The sequence below is a fragment of the Saimiri boliviensis genome, chromosome 13 (genome assembly GCF_048565385.1).
Source record: "Saimiri boliviensis isolate mSaiBol1 chromosome 13, mSaiBol1.pri, whole genome shotgun sequence".
Classification (NCBI taxonomy): domain Eukaryota; kingdom Metazoa; phylum Chordata; class Mammalia; order Primates; family Cebidae; genus Saimiri; species Saimiri boliviensis.
In genome coordinates this window covers 62651830-62675424 of record NC_133461.1, presented here as the reverse complement: position 1 = coordinate 62675424, position 23595 = coordinate 62651830, and the positions used below count along the sequence as shown (strand labels likewise).

The 23595-nt window shown below is 44.8% G+C and overlaps 1 protein-coding gene across 4 annotated transcripts in view; it reads left to right on the top strand.

Moving 5' to 3' along the window:
- Positions 1-23595, top strand: part of L3MBTL4 (L3MBTL histone methyl-lysine binding protein 4) — a 456802-nt gene that overhangs the window by 419509 nt on the left and 13698 nt on the right. For all 4 annotated transcript variants that reach the window (XM_074383753.1, XM_074383752.1, XM_039463865.1 and 1 more), the window contains one exon: positions 20336-20505. In XM_074383753.1, the coding sequence (XP_074239854.1) occupies positions 20336-20505 (170 nt within the window). The remainder of the gene's footprint in view (positions 1-20335; positions 20506-23595) is intronic.

Below are 23595 nucleotides of genomic sequence, written 5' to 3'. Positions count from 1 at the left end.
GGTTGCAGCCTTGAGAAGTGAACAGTTCTATTGTTTGACATGTGGAGTGATTGTGGCCAGTGACATTAGCCTCACCTGAGAGCTCATAATAACTGTGGAATCTCAGCTTTGCCTCCCTGCCCCAATTCTGCATGAATAAGATTCCCAAGTGATCTGCGTTGCATGGCAGAGCTTGAGATCCTCTTTAAGGCCCACAGACAGTCAAGCTGGGGGTGGGGGAGGGTGGGTTGGTTGATCTGTTTTTGTTTGCATGTTTGCTCTACAGTGGTTTTACATCTGTGGATTTAAATTGTTCTTCATTTAGCACACTGCTTTTGAGGGCCTGTTAATATGTTCTGTCGTTAGGCTCTGGAGAACACAACTAAATTATAAGTAAGCAAATCTACAGATTTATCTATATTGTTTCTAAAAATAAAACTTTCCACATACTGCTCGTGCTGCATTCTGCCAATATATTTTTTTAACTTATGCTTTTGTTCAGGATATTGTGCTAGTTCAGAGGTAGTAAACTAGCATTTTGTAGGCCATATTTTGTCACATATGTGATTATTTGGACAACACAGTTTTGATAAATTTTTAATTCATTGTATGCTTTTAAAAATCAAGAGGTTTCACACAGAAAGCAGATTTCTAGCTTCTCTTGAAAACCAGGCAGTCCTGGGCCCACATTCTTGATGGCACAGTGGGCTGCAGCTAGGAGGCTCTCCTAGAAGTGTGGCATGTGACCTCCAGTTCCCCACAAGCCCCCACTTCACTGTCTCCTTACTGGCCTCGTAGAACCTATGTGAGTAGCTGGAAGTCCTCAAAGGTGCACCACCGGATGGCTTGGTGGAGTTTGCCCTCTTCTAGTTACCTTCAGGGTCTTTGTACAGAAGCACTCCGCACAGAACGAGAGGAGAGAATGAACTGGTGGTAAGGACAAGTTACAGGACTCTAAGTTACAGCAGCTCAACCCTGGTGAATGGGACCTTGTAAAACTACCAGTTCCCAGTGTCCGTCCACAGTCCCCAGGAACTCTCATTTTAATCTGACTTGGCAACCCAGATCTAACCCACCTATATTACTTACAAAGAAAACGGAAATGTGCCAAAAAAGCTATTTTTTAAAATGCATATACACATACGTATATTGACTCATTACTCTGGACATTGGTGATTAAAGATATATGGTAATTTCGTCTAGTGACCTAACATTTACCTTATTATCTACAGAAAAAAAGAGTTAGCAAAGCAGATGAGTATTATATGCAAGATTGCTCCAAAATGCTTTATAGAAAGTAGTTTTTTAGTGATTTAATTTCAAACACAGACTTAAGCTAAATATAATTTACATTTCTATTTTAAAAAAACAAAGATTTGGAAGGAACAAGCAAGAACTGTGAATGTATCATACAGACCCCTCCAACAATTGTGGCATTGTTTTGTCATATTATCTGTTATCACATAGCCTAAAATTTTATTTGTATTTTAATTAATTTAGAATAATTGTTATGACTATTGGAATTTAGCTGTGTATGACATAGAAGTATTCATCTAAGAATGACTTCAGAGGGTAAGTTTCTGTGATGCTGTAGCTTTAATGGAAAATCACCTCCCTCCCAAGTCCTCTGATCTGCTAATGGGCTTCGAAGTCCTGGCAAGTGAAATCTCTGCCATCTCAGGCAGTTCTTCCTGATTAGGGGTCTTATAAGCACCAGAGTAATTCATGCAATGACTTTATGCAAGAAATTTTATGATTTCTAATAACTTACAGTGTTTTAATACTTTAACGTAATTATGCTTAATTACATATTGTAATATGCATTAGCTGAGCTTTGTCTCTGGATCTAAGTAAAATACAGCTAATGGAAAATTTTCTTCCAGTTTTTTTTAAACAAGGAATTAAGTCCTGAAGTGAAACTGCATGCAAAGCAAGCAAGCAAGCAATCTCTTTCCAGAGAAAATATTGGTGTAATAGATTTGAATGTCCTAGTTTATCAGTTCACTTTGCTAAATCCCCAAATCATATACTGGTTTAATTTTTTTTATTCAGAAGTTATATTGCTCACCTTTCCACTGACCTATTTTTAATAAATTCTGTTTTGTTTTATAAACTTTTACTAAAAGGTAATCTGAGCAGGGGAGATGTTGAGAAAGACATATCAAAGAATGTGATATATGATGTTTCCTACTAAAGGTGGAGATGGGAGGAGATGGAACCAGTGACCAGGTGAGGTTTGGGGATTTATTTATCTGCATTGCTTGTTGTGGGTGGATGCTCAAGACAGATACGAGTAGCAAGAACTGAAATGTAGCCGGCTCCTGAGTGCATCCACACGCGCCGCGGATCCATGCAGGGTTTGCGAGCACATTCTCACACTGCGGGTCTTCGCCCCACGGTTAGGGCTGGAGTGAGGGAGGGCACAGTGCAGAAGTGTTAGATTAGTGTGAATTTGTGGAGCGTTATGTGGCTTTTGAGAAATAAACCCATTTTAGAAGGCCCTCCATTCTCTCTGCTTCCTTCATGCCTCTTCCAACTTTGTAGTACCTTTTCCCTTCCCTAGGGAAGTCAAAAAAAAAAAAAAAAAAAAAAAAGACAAAAGAAGGGAACAAAATGGAGGTTTTAGACCCCTCTCCATCCTGATCCTCCTGCAAGCATCACTGAGGCAGCTGCTCCTTGAGGTCACTGGAGGCTTGGTCACCTGTGGCTGTGGGCGAGACCTTCAGAGTCAGCGAAGCAGCACGATGCAAAGGCATCGCAGACAGCTCAGCCATCCCACTGATCATGGGAGAGACCTGCTTCCTTTTTCATTTGGGAGTTACCTGCTTCGTGGCCTGGAGGAGAAAGCAGAAAACAGAAAAGGAAGTAACTCCTAACATTAGCATAGCACAATCCCATACAAGAGATTTAATTTCCTTAGCAATCCTACACTGGTAACTGTGAAGGCCCTGAAAAACTGAGGCTCTGGGAAGTCAGAAGTTTCACAGCAAAGGCACAGTGTAGTTGGATTCGGGTTCATGCCCACTGCTTAAGCCTCTGTACGTTCCTCTAGGCCACTGCACAGAAGGCACAGGCTCGCTGGCATTGTTTCCAACCACACAGACACACTCAGGCAGTTCTCTGATACAGGGAAGGCTTGCTCTGGCACAGAGCTATTGGTTTTGTTTTTAGCAGAATTTAACAGTGCCTATTTTGAAATCTTTGCTTAAAGGCACATTTTAAAGTTTAAGAAAGGGAAAATTAACAGCCATCAGAGGCAATGAAGGGAGATGAAAGCTCCAAGCTAGAGGCTCCCAGGGAATGTTTATTAAAGGTGACCTCATCTTATGATATCACATGCACACATTGACATATAAACTTCAGAGAGATGAAAAAACAGAATATAAGTTAATGGAAAGAGCAGTGAAATGGAAGTCAGGTTCCAGGTTCGATTCCCACCCCGTATCATTTGCTAGCTCTGTGGCTGCTGACAGATTATGAGGCAATCCGCATATCAGTTTCCTCATTTGAAAATAGGAGCATGCTATAATATCTCACAAGACTATTGGGGGCTGAAATACCATCATACCTGAAATGGCTTTTAAACCTCTAGGTGAAAGGTATTCTCATTCACACGTGCTCACCGTTTAGGAGTCTGAGTGGAACAAGTCAAAGGCATGCATCTCTTTCAGTCTGTCAGCACCTTCCTATTTCATACGCAGGCGATCCGACCCTCTCCAGCATCCCTCCCCAAGATCTCAACCTCAAAATACATCCTTCGCATCAGCTTCTCTCCTGGTCCATTTGTAGCATCATCCCCATCCCTCTCCTCTGTGATCTTTGGTTTTTGTCCTCAATGTGAGCTCCCTTTCCCTAGTCTCATGTGCTCTAAAACACTACCCCCTAGACATCACACCTCAAGACTTTACCCCTACTCCCAGGTAGGTAGGTAAATCATTCCCTCAGCATGCCCTCTCCCTAAGCCCTCATCTCCAGACCAATTTTTGCCTATTTGTTAACAACCTTCCTTTATGACTTAAACATCCTTTGGGAATATAACATAGGGTCCAGAGCACAGACCTGAGAGCCAGGCAGCCTTGTTGGGAATTCTGACTGTGCTATCTTCTGGCAGATTCCTTAGGCAAATTCCATTCCCTTTTTGTGCCTCCTTTTCCTCATTTAAAATCCTTACAACAGTGCCTGGCATGTAGTAAGCACGGCCTGGGTGCTGGGCCATGTAGGACGTGTTCAGGCTTGAGCAGACAAAGGGAAGGAAGACTGAATTGTAGTTATTGAGAATAGAACAAGCAGAGACTTTTTGCCCCGATATTTAATAATCTATTCTTTACCTGTAACATTATCTTACCTCCAGGGCTATTCAGGTCAGCCTTAGCTAAAATCTGCCTTCCGGTTTCCCACTGAGTCCCTAGTATCATGTCTCCCATTCTTGCCTCTGATTCAATCCACTATGCGATTCTTTCCCAGCTTGTGCTTCTCCTTGATATCTTCACTCGTTTGCTAGCACTCTTTTATGAACCTTGAGTAGGTAAGAGCTTTTTACTTACATTTTAGAGCAGTTTATAAATAGGCTGCTTAGTTTCAGCTGGCAGGTACAAGCTTCATTAAATTCTTCCTCCTTCCCATAGTGCTGTTATCTGGAGCTCCCAGAAAAAATAAAAAAAGTAAGTTGAGAATGATGTCTTCCTAGTCATTAGGAAAGCATAGTTTGAGGCCCAAACAGCAGTTTTTCTTTTCTTTATCAAGACTTGACCAATGATTTTGGCCAATAATCTACACCTATAAAAATTTTCCCCGCTGAAAATAATACTCCTAAAGACACCTAGATCATTAGCTATGATTAAGAAAGCCAAAGTCCAAAAATAATTCAGAAACAAGGTTCACATTCACTCTGGAAACAAATTACTCTAGCATATCAATTAATTTTCTCACCAAGAAAGAAATAAGAATATGAGCAGCAAAGCTACCTGTGATGGAAATAAGGTATCAAGGTGGGGGAAGAGGGACTCCCTTTTCTGTTCAAAACCTGAAATGGAATTGCCTCTGAAATACTTTAAAAGGCTTCCCCCCACCCCGCCAAATACTCAGTGAGCTGAAGAATTTCTTGCATTGTTACAGCAGCATAATTAAGTATGTTTAACATTTTTTATTTATATTCATGTCATTATTTTCTGTTCCAAATAGCATAGTGGAAGCCACTAAAAAGAGGAAGCCATGAAAGAAATCATTTTTCTGTGGTATATAAAAGCTGTCACCATAGTTTTAAGGTGGGAAATATTCTACAATAAAGTATAGCTCAAGAATGGGACTCAGCAATATTATCATACTTCAGAAATGTGGCCACAAACACTTATCCTTGCATTCCTCCAAATAATTACAACAGTATGTCCTAATAAATTTATATGGCCTTTAAAAAAATTTAGATGGGCAGGGCACAGTGTAATATCAGCACTCTGGGAGGCCCAGGCAGACGGATCACCTGAGGTCAAGAGTTTGAGCCCAGCCTGGCCAACATGGTGAAACCCCACCTCTACCAAAAATACAAAAATGAGCCAGGTGTAGTGGCACACACCTGTAGTCCCAGCTACTTGGGAGGCTAAGGCAGGAGAATAGCTTGAACCTGGGAGGCACAGGATGTAATTATCCAAGATCACATCATTGCGCTCTAGCCTGGGTGACAAAGCAAGTCTCTATCTCAAAAAATAAATAAATAAATAAATAAATTCAGATGATCTTGCCATTCCCAGGTTAGAATAAAAAACATGTCACAATGATGCCTCACTGTATCACTGAAGAGTATTTAACATGAGGAAATCAGCCTACGGAAAGACCAAAAATCAGGGGCAGTAAGTTCCTTGAAGAGTCCTGGGCTATTTGGGAAGTGAGAGGGTTCACCTGACCTCAGAAACTTGCTGTGTCTTGTTTATTGCAGGCGCATTTTCCATCACTGCCATTATGTTCTGTCACTGCTCAAGCCTGTGCTCTTTCAAATGGTTTATTAGAAGCTCTGCGGAATGTTCCTAAATATTACCCATGATAACCAACAGGATCTTGAGAGCATGGTGACAGCCTGCCCGAGTCACTCTTCTTCAACGCTGACTTCAGGAAAATCATTCTATTTCCTAACACTATTTGTTATTTAATCCCCACCCACACAAATACACACGTTAGCAGCTTGCCTTTTATAGCTGATACTTAAGAAAAGGTTTGTGTTGTGGCTTCAAGTGTTGGTGTTAACACTGACTTCTCTATTTCACTAGCAGTGATTCGGTTATCTACGACTGGGTAGTCTTTAAGCATTTGCTCCTTAAAACGTAACTGCATTCTAGTGAAACCGCTCCCACAATGGCTATTCCTCAAGTAGAAAGTAGCCATGTAGAGAAAATTACTGATTCCAAACAAACGCAGTTATTTTCCACAGCAGTGTAAAACAGGATTGGATACAAGTGTCCTGTACTTACCATATCGTTACAAATATGGAGTTCCCTTCATGCTGGAAACGAAGGCTTTAGTTTACAAAACTGTGTTTGCTTGTAGCGTGAGCAACTTGAGGCTCCCTTAACAAAATCGCATCAGTTTTCATATTACTGTCTGTGGTAGCAGTAAAAAATCCAAGGAAATTGTTATCTTTCTGCTGAGGTAATAAAGCCTTCAGCCTGTTTCTTCAATGGCTCCTTGGTTGTTACTGGAATTTCTGATGTGATAGCTTCAAACCAGTAACTAAGAAATAATTACTTAGTAGTTATATTTACTAATATGGATAAAAAAATATAGTTTTCGAATTCTGCGTCTTTTGATATATTCACATACCTAGAAAACCATAGTAAATTAATTGATTTCAGAGTAAATTATATCATCTTTTATTCCTTTTAAGTATACATGTGATGAATGTAGTAGCTTTGATCCAATATCTTAGACTTTTTTAAAAACAGCAATGAGATAGACGTCATTTTGAAAGATATTATGAGTATAAAATTAGCATCTGAAATGAACTAATTTACAGCACGTTTCTCAATGTGCATTTTCTAAAAGTATGCCATTAACTCTGTACTGGGCATTTTCCATGACCTCTGGAAGTCTTTATGAAACCCAGGTTTCTGAATGGCTCTGTCTGAGATTCCTCTGCTTCTGTGCTTCCTCAAAAAATTCTAATTGAAAAGTGTGAATCTCATGTAACAGAGACCTTGCTTCAGATTAATTGAACGTTCTTGGCTCCTATGCTGACATGTCATGAAGAAATAACCTCTGGCTGTGTCCGCAGCTTGGCAGACCTGGGAAGTCTATTCTGCAGTGTAAAGAAAGCCAGTGGCTAAATGAAGAGACCGGATTATTTAGGCTGTCTGTCAAGTATAAGAAAAAGGCAGGTGGCGGGAGCCCTGCCAAAGTGCAGGGGAGTGGGCATCCTGTGTGGGAAGTGGGGGTGCAGGTCTCACTCAGATGGGAGCTCATAGCTCCACTGGAGGGACTCTCTCTTTTTAGATAGGAGGTTGAAATGCAACATGTAAGGGCTAATTCCATTTCTTCATTATTCCTTTGCTTTATAATTTGTTCTTTAATTTGTGCAAGTTACTTGTTTCTGCCTTTTAAACATTTCAAGTGTTTTGTTTTTGTTCTTCCTTTTTTTCCCCAACACACACACACACACACACACACACACACACACACGGAGAATATTAAAAGTTTTTTGTTCTTTTGAATGTTGATAAATTGAAAAAAGATACAACGTCTGTGCATATTGGCATCAGGAGATATTTATTCTAGAAGAGAATAATAGCTGACTGAATAGAATAGCTTTTGTGTGACTTGGAACTGTAGTTTCTTTTTTTAAAAAAAAATATATATATATATATATTTTGAGATGAGATCTCACTTTGTTGCTCAGGCTGGAGTATGATGGCACAATCACAGCTCACTGCAACCTCGAACTCCTGAACTCAAGTGATCTTTTGCGTGTCTTCTAAGTAGCTGGGGCTACAAGCAGGGGCCATCAAGCCTCCTTTTTTTTTTTTTTTTTTTTTCCAAAGATAGGAATCTCACTATGTTGCCCAGGCTGGTCTTAAACTCCTGGTTTCAACGGATCCTCCTACTTTGGCCTCCCAAAGCCCTGGAATTACAGGTATGAACCACTGCACCTAGTCTTTGGAACTTAGTTTCCGGAAGGACCCGAAGCCCATAATGAAGAACACAGAGCCTTTTGCATGTTTGATCTTACTTCAGAGCAAGTCGATCTTCTTAAAAGTTGGTGTCATTTACTGTTCCTTTCTCATAATTCTAATCATTTTTAAAGAACAGACTGAAATCTATGAAACACTGAGAATATTCATTTTTTACTTGTATAACAGATAACTTTTCATAGTTCTAATAATTTTTAAAGCAAAGACTGAAGTCTATGAAACACTAAGAATATTCATTTCTTCTTTTACTTGTATAACAAAAAAGACTAGCCTTAATTTTGTTTTCTGTTTGACCCATGTATTTTCCAATCATCACAGCCCACTGTGCTTGCTGTATGTAATTATCAGGAGGTGAGACCAGGCCAAGGAGCCCAGAGAACACCAAGGGGTCATTTGTGGGAGGGCAGTGCACGCCAGCATGTGTGAGTACACACATTTGATTTGTGTGAACAGAGGGAAACCTGAAAAACAGGCAGGAAGGCCTCCTCAGAAAGCTAAGCAGTGGGAAATCTGGCGTGGGCACAGACACCTGGGCATGCTTCCCCAAGAAGCACGGCCAGCCATTGCCATCCTCCGCCTCGCTAGTCTTGGTGTGTGCGGGAGGGAGCACAAATCAGCCCAGGCCAACTCATCCTGTGTGCGCTGCTGCGTCTGGCTTCTCTGCAAAGCCAGGAAAACGCTGGAAATATGCACAACTCCTACAAGAAGAAAATAGCCCACGAGCTACTTCTTCATTGAGTTTGCCCAAAAGTAAAATGTGAAAAGAAGTGCACAGGCCAGGTGTGGTGGCTCACGCCTGTAATCCCAGTACTTTGGGAGGCCAGGCCAGGCAGATCATCTGAGGTCAGGAGTTCGAGACCAGCTTGGCCAACATGACGAAACCTTGTCTCTACTAAAAAATACAAAAATTATCTGGACATGGTGGTGCATGCCTGTAATACCAGCTACTCAGGCAGCTGAGGCAGGAGAATCACTTGAAACTGGGAGGCAGAGGTTTGCAGTGAGCTGACATTGTGACATTGCAATCCAGCCTAGGCGACAAGAGCAAAACTCCATCTCAAAAACAAAAAGTGTACAAACCAATTTATTTATATGTTTTCAACAAAAGAATCACAAGTAGACAATGCAATGTGCAGCTGAGAGGGGGGTGCTTGGCTTCAGTTCCTGGGGGGCATCCTGGCCTCTCACTCTCCCAGAGTGGGAGGGACGACACGTGACCTTAGGCCTAGGAGAGTTTCTGCTGAGAAGCAGGAAGAGCTGTCTGCAGGGTGCAGGGAGCACATAAACCTGTGACAACAGGTGGCTCCCAAGACAAGCCACTTGGCCCTGAGAGCACCCCATGACACAGGCTGAATTCTCTAACTCTGTCTGTCAGCACATTAGCCCCTCTATAAGGGGAGCCCTCGGTGGTACCTGGGAACCAGCATCTGTGCTGAGCTGTGTACCAGGGACAAAGCAGCTTTCTGTGCCAGAGGCGAGCAGGGTGAGCAGCAGCCCTGTTTTCCCACAGAGGTGGGTGTGGCTCCTGGAGGGGGGCATATACCTTTACTTCCTGTTGGGCATTGCCGAGGTGGTTATCATTCCCGTAGCCTAAGGTGCTCCTTTGACCAGGTCTCTAAGGGTCCCATGTAGGATCCCTGGAAGCAATGTTTATTTTGAGGTAAATCTGACTATACCTCCAGGGACCTGTTTTGAGATTCGGATGCTGAGTATTGCAACACAGAGGCTTGCTAAAGAAGAACAACCCTGTCTTTTTAGGATGATCAGGCCACACCCTGCCCCCAAAGTGTGACTTCTGCCTGTCACCCTCTAAACAGGAATGTACAGGCAGTGTGAGAAATAACCCACTCTTGAAGGACTGGAGGAAAGGAACATCCCTGGTGTGGCAGGCTCTAGGGTCAGTACCCCAACTCCACTCTGGGCTGCTGAATCGCTTCTGTCAAGTTACATTGGTGTCTCTGAGACTGCCATGTTATTTGTCAGAGACGGCTAATAGCACCATCTTTCATGAAGTCATGTGGAGTGAATTAAACAGATGATTAAGAGTGGCCGCAGCACAGGCTTGTTCCCTGGCCCCTGGCAGGGATCATTCCATTTGATCCCATCCTTGTCATTCTGATTGTGCGCTCCTGGATAACAGGCACAGTGCTGTGCCCTGGGCTGGCTGTGCATCAACATGAGCCCAGGAACCTTGGATACACACTGGACCTTGGAATTCTTTTCAGTCAGGGCTCTCTCTGATCAAGTTGACAACTGCGGACCCTCTGCTCAAATGTTGTGTCCAGGGGTTGGGAATGGGGTGGCCCAGAGAGAAGGGAGTCACAGTCCATGAGGCATTCATTCATAGCATGGACAGAGTGGGGGGACTCCATCCTTCATCCAAGAATGATCTACTCTTTTGCCCCTTCCCAAGAGTTATTCCTGCCCTGTTGGTTGTCAGCAAACAGCTATTGAGCACCTCTGTGTACCAGGTGCTGTGCCGGGGTATGGCAGTTACCAAGACAAATAGAATATGGTGTCTGCCCTCCCAGACATAGGTCGCGCTGCGATTTTAAGGTTGATAATTGACATTCATTCACCTGCCCCTTCCACTGTGGAGCTGGGAGAGTGGCGTGCAGACCTGCTCAGGCTGCTCACCAGTTGCACAGCCCTCCGCCGTAGGCCTGGATGCCCATACCACTGCCCTGAACCCAGGGCTTACTTCCATATCCATCGGCTCCTCTCCATCAGTGCTACTGTCAGAGTTGAAGGACAATTAAACCCCATCCCCGGGCACTGTAGTGTCTTCTGTTGTGTCCTAGTCACAGGTGTATAAAGCGGTAACGTCTTTCAGTTTTGTGAATGTCCAGTCCAGCAGGGCTTGTTGCTCAGTATCTGCATGTGGAGAGCAGAGTAGGAAGTCACCAGGGGGAGGATGCCAACAAAGAAGAAACTTCCAAAGCCACTGCAGGCGCCTGGTCAGGTTGACGCTGATGTCCATGCAGGGATGGTCTCTCCTCTGCCAGTAAAGGAAACCGGTCTTGCAAAAGGTCTAAAAATACATGCTGGGCGATTGGGTTGTGGTACCAATCAAAATAAGGTAATTAATGATGTCTCAAGCTGTGTGAAGTAGATATTAAACTGAAAGGTTGCTCTCTGGCTATCAAAAAGTAAGCTGCATGGAGGTCTCGTGTTGGAGGAGCAACCTATCAAAAGTTACTACGGATCTTTCTGCACTTTTGTGACGACACCAGGGATATCTGCTCCTCGAATATCAGATTGAGGAGTGAGGAAGATTTCATGTCACAAACAATTTCCAGCCTTTCAGCAATGAGTATATTTGGCAAGTAAGACATCACGGGATAAAAACTCACTGTTTTCACAGGCACAGGATAAGTCGGCATTTGCCACTGCCTTATCTGTCCCTGTGGTACAGTTCCTCAGAAGGCGCCACAGTCCCATTATGTGTTAAGCTCCCGTGTTACACTGTCCCGTGTGTCAGGTGTGCGCTGTGCCAAGGGACTCTGGGGATGAATTCGAAATGGCTGCCCTTGACTTCTAACTCTGTTCATGGGGGCTGAAAAAACAAATGGACAATTTCCATAAAGGGCAGCCAGTGGCAGGGTATTCAGGGGTGGCCCTGGGGAGGCAGGACTTACCTCCTCCCCGTCTGAGGGAGGCCACGGAGAGTGATGAGGTCTAGGGTGGCAAGGAGTCTGTGCCCCTCCCAAGTGCTCTGGCCAGGGTCTGTGCATCCAGAACACTGAGCCTCTGGATCTAGAGAACCCTAAAGGTAGACTTCCTGGGGCTGGGGACCCCTTAAAAGAGTGCTTGCAGGAATAGCATCAATAGCAGGGACTCAAACCCTGCCCTCAGGAATGAAACCTGGAGGCTGAGCCCCTTCATAGAGTCGTGACTGCCTCCTGCTCTAGAAAGTGTCTTATCTGCCACTTCCCTGCATAGTAAGTGATTTATTCCCTCAAGATTCTACTGTGTTTGGCAATCAGCCCCTTGCAAGAGCCTGTGTGGGGGCAGCAAGGCGCAGGAAGCCAGACGCTTTGGGCCAGTCAGCCTGAGTGGGAGAAGCACAGAGGACAGGGGAGGCCGTGGCAGCCACCAGGGGAGGGAGGGAGGGAGCAGGCTCAGTTCCTGGATGGAGCCAAGGAAAGAGACGTGCATGGGAGAATGGGAAACCCTGGGGCCTAGCTTGGGTACCCACTGAGGAAATCATGAGCAGATGGAGACCCTCCTGGAGGAGTAGCCGCAGCTTTCAGGGAGGAACCGGGCACCACAGAACACGTGCCCACCTGGGAGGGGCCCTCTCAGTCCTCAGAGATGCCACCATGAGGAGGAGGCAGCAGGGCAGAGGCTGGCCTGAGTGCAGAGGGACCACTTCTCCCTGGATGAGGGAGCGGGACTGAGGTGGGAAGGTTGCCCATTGAGAGCTGTTGCACAGCCTGACAGCTGGAACTCCAAGGAGCTGGCTGCCCCTGGAGGTTGGAGAAGAATGCCTGAAAGATGCTCTCCGGAGTCCAGAGACTCCTAAGCCTGGCTCCCTCAGTCTGCCCTGCCAGGCCCCAAGCCCTGGTAAGGAAAGAGCAGCTGGGTTCCCACACACTCCTGTAGCATTGAGTGATTTGGGGTTGGGCAGCCACACGTTTAGAGAAAATGGCTCTAAATCTGAACAGTTCCTAACCTAGTTTTGAAAGTCATTCTTTGCTTTTGTAGTAAATGAAAAATGTCCCTGCCTTCTGGCATGCACGCGTTCATTCAGTCATTCTCATCCACTCATTAATGCATCATTCAGTCATTCACTCATCCACTCATTCATGTGCCATTCAGTCATTCACTCATCCACTCATTCATCCGTCATTCAGTCATTCACTCATCCACTCATTCATGTGCCATTCAGTCATTCACTCATCCACTCAGTAGGTACTTGTTGAGCATCAGTTTATAAGCCAGACAAACACGTGGCTCAGAGTCTCAGGGCCAACGAACCACGGAGCCAACACAAGCACCCAGGTCATCCCCCGGACAGTCCCTTCCACTCCTCTAGACTGTCCATGACCTCCTATCTTCGTGCCTTCTGTTATTGGGTTTCTGGGGCAGGGTGAAATCCAGGCTACTCAAGCCCTATTATCATTACTCCACAAGAGTCATGTTAGTTGGATGCAGCCATCCAGCCTCTTCCTGTTCTCGGGTGGGTCTGGAGAGAGGCCGTGGGCTCAGCATTCTTCTGGACACACACTGTCCCAGTAGAAACAGAATGCTGGCCACATAGGGAGTTTAAAAGTTTCTACTGGCCGTATTTAACATAATCAGAAGAAATAAGTAAAATTAGTTTTAACGACATATTCTGTTTCACCCAGTAGATCCAAAATATCATTTCAACATGTAAATCAAGATTCAAAAAATTATTGAGGAGATATTTTACACTCTGCTCTTTGCTACTAAGAGATCAAAATCCAGGATGTACTCAGTTTGCAGGCTTTACATTTCAGGGGCTCCGTCATGTGGCTAGTGGTTACTGTTATTGTACAGTATGCAGAGCTAGGGCACCCAGCACTCTTCATTCAACTTCTAACCCTCTTGATAGCCCACTGGGCAGTGGAAAATCTCTGACTCTTGTGTGCGTCATTTCCCATATTTATATAAAATCAATTAAGAGACAGCTGGGGATGAGGGAAGACCGATAGCTAAAATTAGAAAACACTGCAGATATCCGTGTACGAATTCTAAACGATAAGGGTATGAGAAATAGAAGACAGTGCAGCAGACAGGCCAAGCACGTGTCGGAGGAGCAATGTGGTTTGGCATCTAAGAAACAGCATGTGCTGAGTGCCTGCTGTCAGAGAGACGAGCGTTCCCGGGGAGCTCCTGTTCCCAGACGGAAATAGACAGTTGTCCTGCCCATCATGGCGAGGCCACTCTTGTTCTGCTTTTTACTTTTGTTTTGGAGATAAAGAAATGGAAAAGAAGAGAGACTGAGTAGACCCAGAAGCATCAAAATCCAGAGAAGACGATGCGCCTGAGAAATGACAGCTCCAAGCATGTTTAGTACACAGGGCATGAAAACAGGTAATCATGGGAAGAAAGCAACGTTCCCAGGTGAAAAGCGTCTCTGAACATTTCCTTGCTTCTCCAGTGGAATTCACTATGAGAGTACAGGACCTGGACGAGTAACTTTTCAGTCAGTGCCAGACCAATTGACGGGACTCGGTCAGTGACTGCCACAGATTACTCAGTGGGTGACAATAATCACATAATTGGATTTGGGGACTGACTGCATTTTTAAAAAATTTCCTCCTTTTTGCAACAGAGAACACAGTAAAACTGTTACCCCTTTCATTGAAGAGAAGGTTACTTGTGAAATGGGTCTCCGTTTTTAGTGGGATTAAAAATAACTCAAGGCCCAGTCATGCAGACTGTGGTGTACCATTTATGACTCACTTGCTTCGGTTTTGTTTTGTGAGGCTTTTGTGAAGAAACAGCCATATTTTTAAAGAACATTTCCATAAAGGGTTTTCCTTCTCATTTGTCAGGGTAGAGCAGAAGTGGGAAGGAAGAGTGAGAGGGCAGAGAGGAAATCAAGGACCTACCTTTAAGTTATTTTCAGACAAATTAAAATCCTTTAGTCTTTAAAAGCTTTTCTTCCTCTCCTTTTTTAAAAAAAGATAGACAGGGTCTCTCTCTGTCACCCAAACTGGGATGCAGTGGTGCAATCATAACTCACTGCAGCTTCGACCTCCTGAGCTCAAGTCATCCTCCTGTCTCAGCCTCCCAAGTAGCCGGGACTACAGGTGCATGCCACCATGCCCAGCTATTTTTGTTTGTTTGTTTTTTTTTGTAGAAACGGGGTCTCACTGTGTTGTCAAGGCTGGTCTTGAACTTCTGATCCCAAGCAGTCTTCTTGCCTTTGCCTCCCAAAGTGCTGGGATTACAGGTATGAGCCACTGCACCTGGTCGAATACTTTCCTTTTTAAACTGTGGAATGGAAAGCAGAGGGTACTGTGGCTCATGTCACAAGTCTTTTGGTCATTTCACTGGAAAGGCAGCCCTAGGTCACATGCTGTCCACTACTGGCTGGTCTGGCTGTCTCAGGCCCTCTGGAAAAGATTGGCCTTTTCCTGGCTGTGGAGTTCTGACTTTTAAAGTGGGCTTGCGTCTCATCAGGGAATCAGCTGGATTCCAGCGTGTTGTTTATTACCTCTGCAGGAAGGGTAATGACTGATCTTTGGAGATGGGTTACTCCTCTCTGAGTGTTGCTAGACTCAAGAACCATGGCCAAGTCTTCCAGTGCTGTGGTCCAGGGCCTCTTGGGACCCTATAGCTGGACACGGAGCTGAACATGTTGGCCTTGGAAACTTGAAGGTGCAGCTCATCTCTGTGAATCTTGAATGAAATCATTAAACACTTTGTCATTCATGTATATATATATATATTTTTTTTTCTCAAATGGAGTCTCACTCTGTTGCCAGGCTAGAGTGCAGTGGCACAATCTCAGCTCACTGCAACCTCTGCTTCCCAGTTACAAGCAATTCTCCTGCCTTAGCCTCCTGGTTAGCTGGTCCCACCGTCATGCCCAGCTAATTTTTGTATTTTTAGCAGAGACAGGATTTCACCATGTTGGCCAGGATGGTCTCGATCTCTTGACCTTGTGATCCTACCGCCTTGGCCTTCCGAAGCATTAGGATTACAGGCATGAGTCACCACACCCGGCCTCATCATATATTTTTTAAAGGCCATAAAATCCAAAAGAAACACCCACTGCAAGAAAATTGGTAGCAAAACAACTCTTTCAACCAACCCCCCCAAATGACAAACCACTGAAGTTACAAGTTTTGTGTATTCTGCTTTCTGGAAGGAGAAGGCATCCTACATATAAGGATATCTCTATTTATTGTCACGTTGGTGTTAGAGGCAAAGGCAGTATGGCATATACATTTCATTTTCCGGTGCAAAGGACATTTTGATTAATTAAAATGTTAAAACCTCCAGTAGGAGGGCTGCTTTTGCTGGCTGAATTTCCTTGGCTGACTTTTAGGGGAGCTGGGCAGGAGTCATGACTGCAGTGAGGTCATGCAACTGGGAAGCATCTCATGTCCCTCAGCTGTGTTAGGTGGAAACAGGGCTGTGAGGCCAGCTCTGGTGGATGAAGGGTGACACAAGTCACCCTTCTGCCCTCTCATTGTGGCAAACATCCTTATCAAATCTGGAAGGTTCAGTTTACTCGAAGTGCCCCAAGATAGAAGAATCTGATTCGTCTTGATTTATGAGAATGGTTTCTGGGAACAATATATGCCTTCCATCATCAGCTTATGTCCTTTAATTTATTAAAGACGTTTTAGTGAGTATCTGATATAACAGAAACCATGCATGCTGGGCTTTGTAAAAAGTTAAAATCAGTGTATTTGCATGTTACAAAAATTTATGCAAATTTTAAGTGGATGTTTTCAAAAGTCTAATTTTATGCACAGAATTTAAAATAATGCAAATCACCCTAAATTTTAAAAGCCTGTCAAGAGTCACATAATTTCCAAGCTGGCAGGCCGAGAGCATTTTAGCATCTGACACGGTTGCCACACGTCGGCAGCAGGCTGCCTGGGAAGCAGATGTCCACCCTGCAGTGGCGGATCTCACTTCCTTCCACTAAGACAGCGATTTCACTGACCACCGCACGGTCATTCCAGGACCACTCAGGTGTGAAATCTGAACACGGCCCTCAAGATCCTGAATCTGAGTCTGGACTTTGGATTTTGTAAGTTTCAGGCACATCCAGCCACATTGGCTTTGGAAGTGTTGTATGTCCCCACCTTCACTATCATTACAACTTAAAATACCTTTGTAATTTATAACAGTAACATAATATCTGACACATATTAAACACGTTATATACTGGGAGTTGTCCAAATCAGAATAACTCAATGAGGTATAAGTTCTGTTCTTATTCTATTCTATTTTTTGTCCCCCTCCTAGTACCCTATTTTAGAGCTAGAAAACTTTGATACGTAGAAATTAAGTACCTCATCCCAGGTCATTCAGCTATGATGTGGGAAAATCACTAGGCCATGCTTCTGAAGCAAGTACATGCAAGCATTTTTTCAGCTAGACCCGACTATCCCACCCCAAAATCATAAGCTGTTGAAGACATTAGACCAGGTAAAGGGTACAAAGAAGGCAACACAACCACCACAAAACACTATCCAAATGCAAATGAGTCTTGCATTGTGTTAATTTAGAATTAGGCCCCTTCCCTTTATCAATCCTGACCTCAAGAGATGTGCAGATTGCAGTTGAGGTAGTAGCAGCCACTGAGTGTTCACAGCACGCTGGGGACCTTGCTAAGCACCTCTGCACCTTCTCCTTTTCCCTCCCACCAACCCTGCATGGCAGACACTGTCACCTCCGGGCATGTCTTAAGGATGACACACTTATTATTCCAGATTCCCTATCCAGGGACTCCCTCCCTAGACCAACTCATGTGTTTTTGAGTTTTCAAAAGCTCAGCTTTCAAACTTTCTGTCTCATGCTGTACAATGGATACAGTAAAATTAATAATTGGAAAACATCATCTGTATTCAGCATATAACGGATTCTGGAAAGCATTTCCCAAAACTTGAGGTTACAGATAAACACACACAAGCCCTTATGCCCAGTGAAAACTTTGAACCCCAGGTAGGAAATCTACAGCCAGCAAGTACCTGCAGATCTTTTCCCGCTGCCCATGGGGTACTCCCTTTGGCATAAAGAGCCTGTTCCCCACACCATTCGTGGGCTTTCAAATTCAGTGTTATTCAGGCTTCTCTTCAAATAGTTTGATTTAATAGGGACACAGGTAACTGTATTCAAAAGCTACAGATAATATAAAACCAGCCTGAGTTCAAATGAACAGCATACAGCTAGAACTCCGTCTCTTTTGTTGTGATCTAAAGGCCATCTTGCTACTTGGACTAACTGAAGTCCCCATCTGTCATCTTCTGGAGCCCAAAGCCATCTCTGAGAGTGGCAAGCAGTGGGCAGAGGAGCCCCAGGACTACTCAGCCACATATTAGGTATCTTTCCAAGGGTCTGTCCCAGCGCCCAAAGTAGATAATTTGCTTCCAGAATTATGATGTGGACAATTTTCTTGTAGGGAGCACACGGATTTCTGGCTTTCTTGTGTCTTTTTGTCTTTTACATTTTTAATGACTTCAGCCTTTATTTATGAATCACAGAAATCTAATCGCTATCATTTGACATCTTTGTTCTTCTAATATATACGATTCATTAATTGTGTCCTTTCAGAGTCCTATATATTTTGGAAACTATGCATGATCAATTTACCCAGGGAATGAATTTGAGATACATATATGTTGGGTTTAAGTCCACACTATTTCAGCTAAAACAACTGATGAAGTGATGTGATTATTCTTTTCCAGAATAAAGCCCAGTTTGGGCCCAAATCTTAATCCCTAAGTGCAGGGCTTTAACTCCTGGCTTCCCAGGAAAACTCTTGATCATTTCTATGTCACTGCAACTGCAGACCGACCCTATGACGCTCCTACTATGGGTTTCAAGGGCTTATTTTGCACATGCCCCTTGTCCAGCCCGACAGCTTCATTAAAGAGCATTCACATTTGCCAACGTACTGCCTTTTCAAGGAAGATGTGAAGTTCCCTTTCAGAACCTGCAGGTTTACAAACTGTTGGCTGAACTACACAGAAGAGGTAACCTATTTACATACTAAAAAGGTCAGTGTTGGATGATCCGCAGTTAGAGATGAATTTGCTGCTGCTTGCACCTGGAGCATAAAAATGGGGGAGAAGCTGGCAATTTTGCTCTCTTTATCTGTGTAGACAGCAAATGCTGGTAAATATGAGGATGACTGTTCGGACACACGAGTGTGGTATAACACAGAGAAGCCCAGTGATGGACAAGCTTGCCCATAGTTTAGAACCTTTCTGATTGCTAAGGAGTATGTGACTGTGACCATGCAGGTCAGCCTCACCCACTAAACGCTGTAATTAATTTGAGGTGGGAATATTTGCATAATGGTTTTTCAAATTTTGTTAGTAAAACACAAACCATCATAATAGATCTTAAATTATGTGGCAGCTTATTTAACCTTCTCTTTGCATTACAAAAGGTAGATTTCTGGAGGGCTTAAAACATTTCCTTTTGTGATCTTTTCAAAGTCTCTTCTAATATCAGCAGATTTATTTTGCTAATGTGTGTTGAAAGTATCTTAAAAGACGTCATTATAATGGCATTGGTTTCCTCTGAAATCTCTATAATATTTTTGCTCCTCATCCATTTGTAAATTTAACTTAAATAATTAGGGAATTGAGATCCATGCCTTTCCCTTAAATGTTAGAGTGTAACATAAGAGTAAAGTCACTTTTGAAGATAGAAAACCAGCACAGAAAGCTGTTGATAAGTGTGAAGCTGGAGTGCACTGAGATCCCACCGAGGTCTCACTCCTCGGTTGCAGCAGCTAATCTTGTGCAAACAGCCATTGTCCTCTGTACCTTAGAACCATGGTACTTTCAGAGCTGCTCAGAAAAGAGCATCCTATCTAAGAGTGCCTGTGTTAGGGAGGTCATGTCTCAGCTTCGGCTGCTTTCCAACATCCCTGGCTGCCACAGGATGTCACCCCAGCTAAGGTCATCCCGCATTTCTGGGGATCTGCAGCAGCAGCAGCTGGTATCACCCAGCATCTCATGGGGACCCTTGCTACATGGCATGTTCGGCATCACCCAGGGGATTTATGAAGCCAGATGTGGATGGAGGCTTATTCTGTCTTTAGAGATGTATGAGGCTGCTTCCAGGAAGAAATTATTCTTTGTGTACCTACACATCCCAGATGGTTCGGTGTGCCAATCTGCTTAGTAGTCAAATTTGCATGGTTCTTTGATTTCTCTGACTCCTGATTTAAGGAGAGATAAGCCAATGGCAGTGACAAACCAGCCCTTCCTTGGCCATCAAACAGCATCTCATAGAGATTATTTGAATGTGGCTGGCACAGAGCCACAGTCTTCTGGGCACGGGTAATATCTGTCTTCTACGACCACTGCCCAAAAACATACTGGTGGCATAGGGTATGCTTGGGGGTGATGCTGTACAATCAGAAGACCTGGGTTCTGGTGGTGTCTGTACTTTCCCTCCCCTGACTTGTGCTTGCTCGCTGGGAGCCTGAGCCTCATCCCACCCCACCTCTCTTGCAGAATACTCGGCGGAGCAGGCGCAGCAGGCGCTTCACCAGTCAGTGTTCATGTCCACGGTGTCAGCCCACCCTTTCCGGGACCTGCCCCTCGGCAGGGAGCAACACTGCAAGCTGCTTCCAGGCGTGGCTGACATCCGGGCCAGCCAAGTGGCACAATGGACTGTGGATGAGGTGAGTGGAGCTGCTGGGGGCCAGAGCTGGGGTGTGCCTGCTGTTGAGAAATAGCAGAAGGTGCCCACTGACCGTTCTCCGATGCCTGGGACAGCGCCCTTTTTCTCTTAGGCATTGCATCTGCTATGTAAACTTGAAAACCCAAATTAGAGGGAGAAGCCAGGCATGATTTTGAGGAGATGAGGACAGCCCACCACTTGCCAAGTTAGTTTTGTCACTCCCCTCTGCAGCCTTATTCCAGTGCCCCCTGAGTCCCGGCACCCTCAGGAGGGGCTAATTCAAGCAGAGGGCTGAAGCTTCCCATTCCACATCACAGATTTAATTTGGGAAAGCACGAATGTGCAAGCATCTGAAGCTTGCATCCCAGCCACGTGTGCTCTGGGAGAGGCACCCAGCACGGGACATCCTGCACTTCAAAGATCCATTTGCCAGTTGCCCTGTGGTTTCATGGGATCCAGGCACGCTCATGGCAGAACAGGGCTCTGCTGTACATTTGCTCATCCAAAGCTACGAGATGAGCAGGTCCAACTTTGGTTCATTTAGAAGGTATATTTGGTCACAACATTGTATAAAAATGCACAGAGGGGACAAGCTGGATCAGATTTCAATGTAAACAAGCCTTACAATGTTTGTCGTTTTAATTTAATTTTATTATTTTATTTTGGGACAGGGTCTTGCTCTGTTACCGAAGCTGGAGTATAGTAGCATGATCATAGATCACTGCAGCCTTGAACTCCTGGACTCAAGCGATCCTCCCACCTCACCCTCCTGAGTAGCTAGGATTATAGGCATGTGCCACCACAGCTGGCTAATGTTTTTTGTTTTGTAGATATGGGGTCTCACTGTGTTGCCCATGCTGGTCTCGAACTCCTGGCCTCAAGGAATTCTCCCACCTCAGCCTCCCAAAGTATTGGGATTACATACAGGAGCCACCTTGCCTGGCTTCAATATTGGTTATTAATAAGGATCAGTTAAGCCCTGTTGCTTTACAATAATGCTGTAGAAATGCTTCCTATTTAAAGTGGTATTATTTAAGGAATGTACTGCTTAACTGTAATTCCTTTTGATAAAGATACTGTTTTCACTAGTCAGGCCTTAGAGAAATTGTTTTTTAAATGAAGGAAAACCCTGGGTCACTCTGAGGGCAAGATTAGAGCTACAGCTGGAGTTAAATTAGTCACACAGTATTCCTGGGGCACTTAACTGGAGTCAAGTTAATCTCTGTTTAAGCCCTCCTTCACAGCCTTGGACCAAGGAACTGGCGGGCCAAACCCCACCCAGAAATTGGAGCCATTCATTTGTAGCGCCATCTTTTTAAAGCAGGACTGAGAGTGTCTCCTCTGCTCTTCTGTAGCTGGGCTCATGGCCCCTGGCATCTTGCTGTCCCACACAAAAGGATGCCCTGGGAAGAGCAGTGCCAGATTCCAGCCCAGCTCCATTCCCACCGGCATGTGCAGAGCAACAGCGTCCTGATTGTGAGGAATGTGGTGGAGAAGGCAGAATTCTGGGCATGTCTCTGACCAGCTTACAGCAATCCCCGGCTCCCCATCGTGCCTTTCGCATACCCTGAAGTCCTTCTTTCCTTCCCTGCCGGCCCGCCAGTCTCACCCTCCCCTCGGGCCCCAGGGAGTCCTCCCTGTTTTCATACTCATACAGTCCCTTCTCCCACTCTCCCCACTGCCAGCAGCAGCCTGAGCTCCATGCTCACCTCTACCTCCTGCAGCCCCTCAGTCCGAGCCAGAGGTCTCCTCTGGCAGGGCACCCATACTCTGACCTGACCCCTTACTCATTTGGCACGACGTCTTGAGAACCCTTCACTACAGCCAGCACGTAGGAGACGCCCAGTAAATGTTTGTTGAATGAATGGTGAATGACAAGGAAATCAATTGTGAGCTGAATTTTGAAACAAAAGTGGAATGGATCTAATCAGAAAAAAAGAAGAGAAACCATTCCACTTGACGGGGAAACAGAGGAGGTTTCGAGGTTGCATGGAAGTGAGTTTCACAGACTCAGTGATGTCAGGTGTGCACTACGCCCCATGCAGGCATTAATCATGATAAGCCAGCTACATTAATAGAATGACAGGAAGGCAGATACTCACTTTCTCCTTTTACTCATGGGGAAGTTGAGATACCCAGAGATGAAGTGACTTGCACAAGACCACACAGTTGGAACCAGGCCCTGAGCTGACTTCCTGCCCTCCATGCTCACTGTGGCCCAGAGCACAGAGGAAAGTGACCCAGGACCGGGAGATGGGCCCAGTGTGAAAGGCTTCAGAAGCCAGGCAGAGGGTGTGCATGGCCCACAGTTGGCTGGACAGAGCCATTCCGGGTTCTTATGAGGAAAGTCACTTTGTGAAGATGGTGTTTCGGGAAGACGAGAATTGCAGAGATTTGCAGAGAGTAAGGTGAGAAGTGGAGGAGAAGGAGACACCCAGGAAGTGGAACTATTAGGGCCTGGGTGGGGTGCTGCCAGGAACAACCTGGATTCACCAGACATTTCAAAGGCACAGGCAGTAGCACAGGGAAGATCAGACACAGAAGAAAACATGAGACGCATTTAGCTTGGCGCTAAACAGTTTAGTACTTAATTGGGGTAATAATAAGGGAGAGCTGAAGGCCCAAAGAAGTCATCTGAAAGAATGGGGAAAGAGTGGTGCCATTAGAAATGAAATCTGGGGGCAGAGTCCAGTTTGGGGGCAGGGGGATAACATGGTGACTTTAGTATTGGACTTGTGACTCATGGTTAGCAGTACCTGTGAATCACGGTGGTGGATACAGAGATGCCACAGTGGACATAAACTCAAGACAGGCGCCCTTAAAGGCTGCAGGCAGAGGGTACCAAGGGGCATTTCCCAAGAGTGTGAGTGTCCACAGTTAGTGCCACAGTTAGAAAGAGGAAAGGGGCTGCGAAGGGGCAGTGACTTCCAGGGAGTCCCTGGAATCCAGGTGTCAGGGGAAGATGAAGCCAGAGCATGCAGTGCAGCAGGACAGGTGTCTGTCACAGCTGGTCAGGGTTCAAGGTTGGGTTCGCAGAGTTGTGCCTCAGGGAATTTGGAAAAATTATGTACGATATGTGCATTTTTAATGG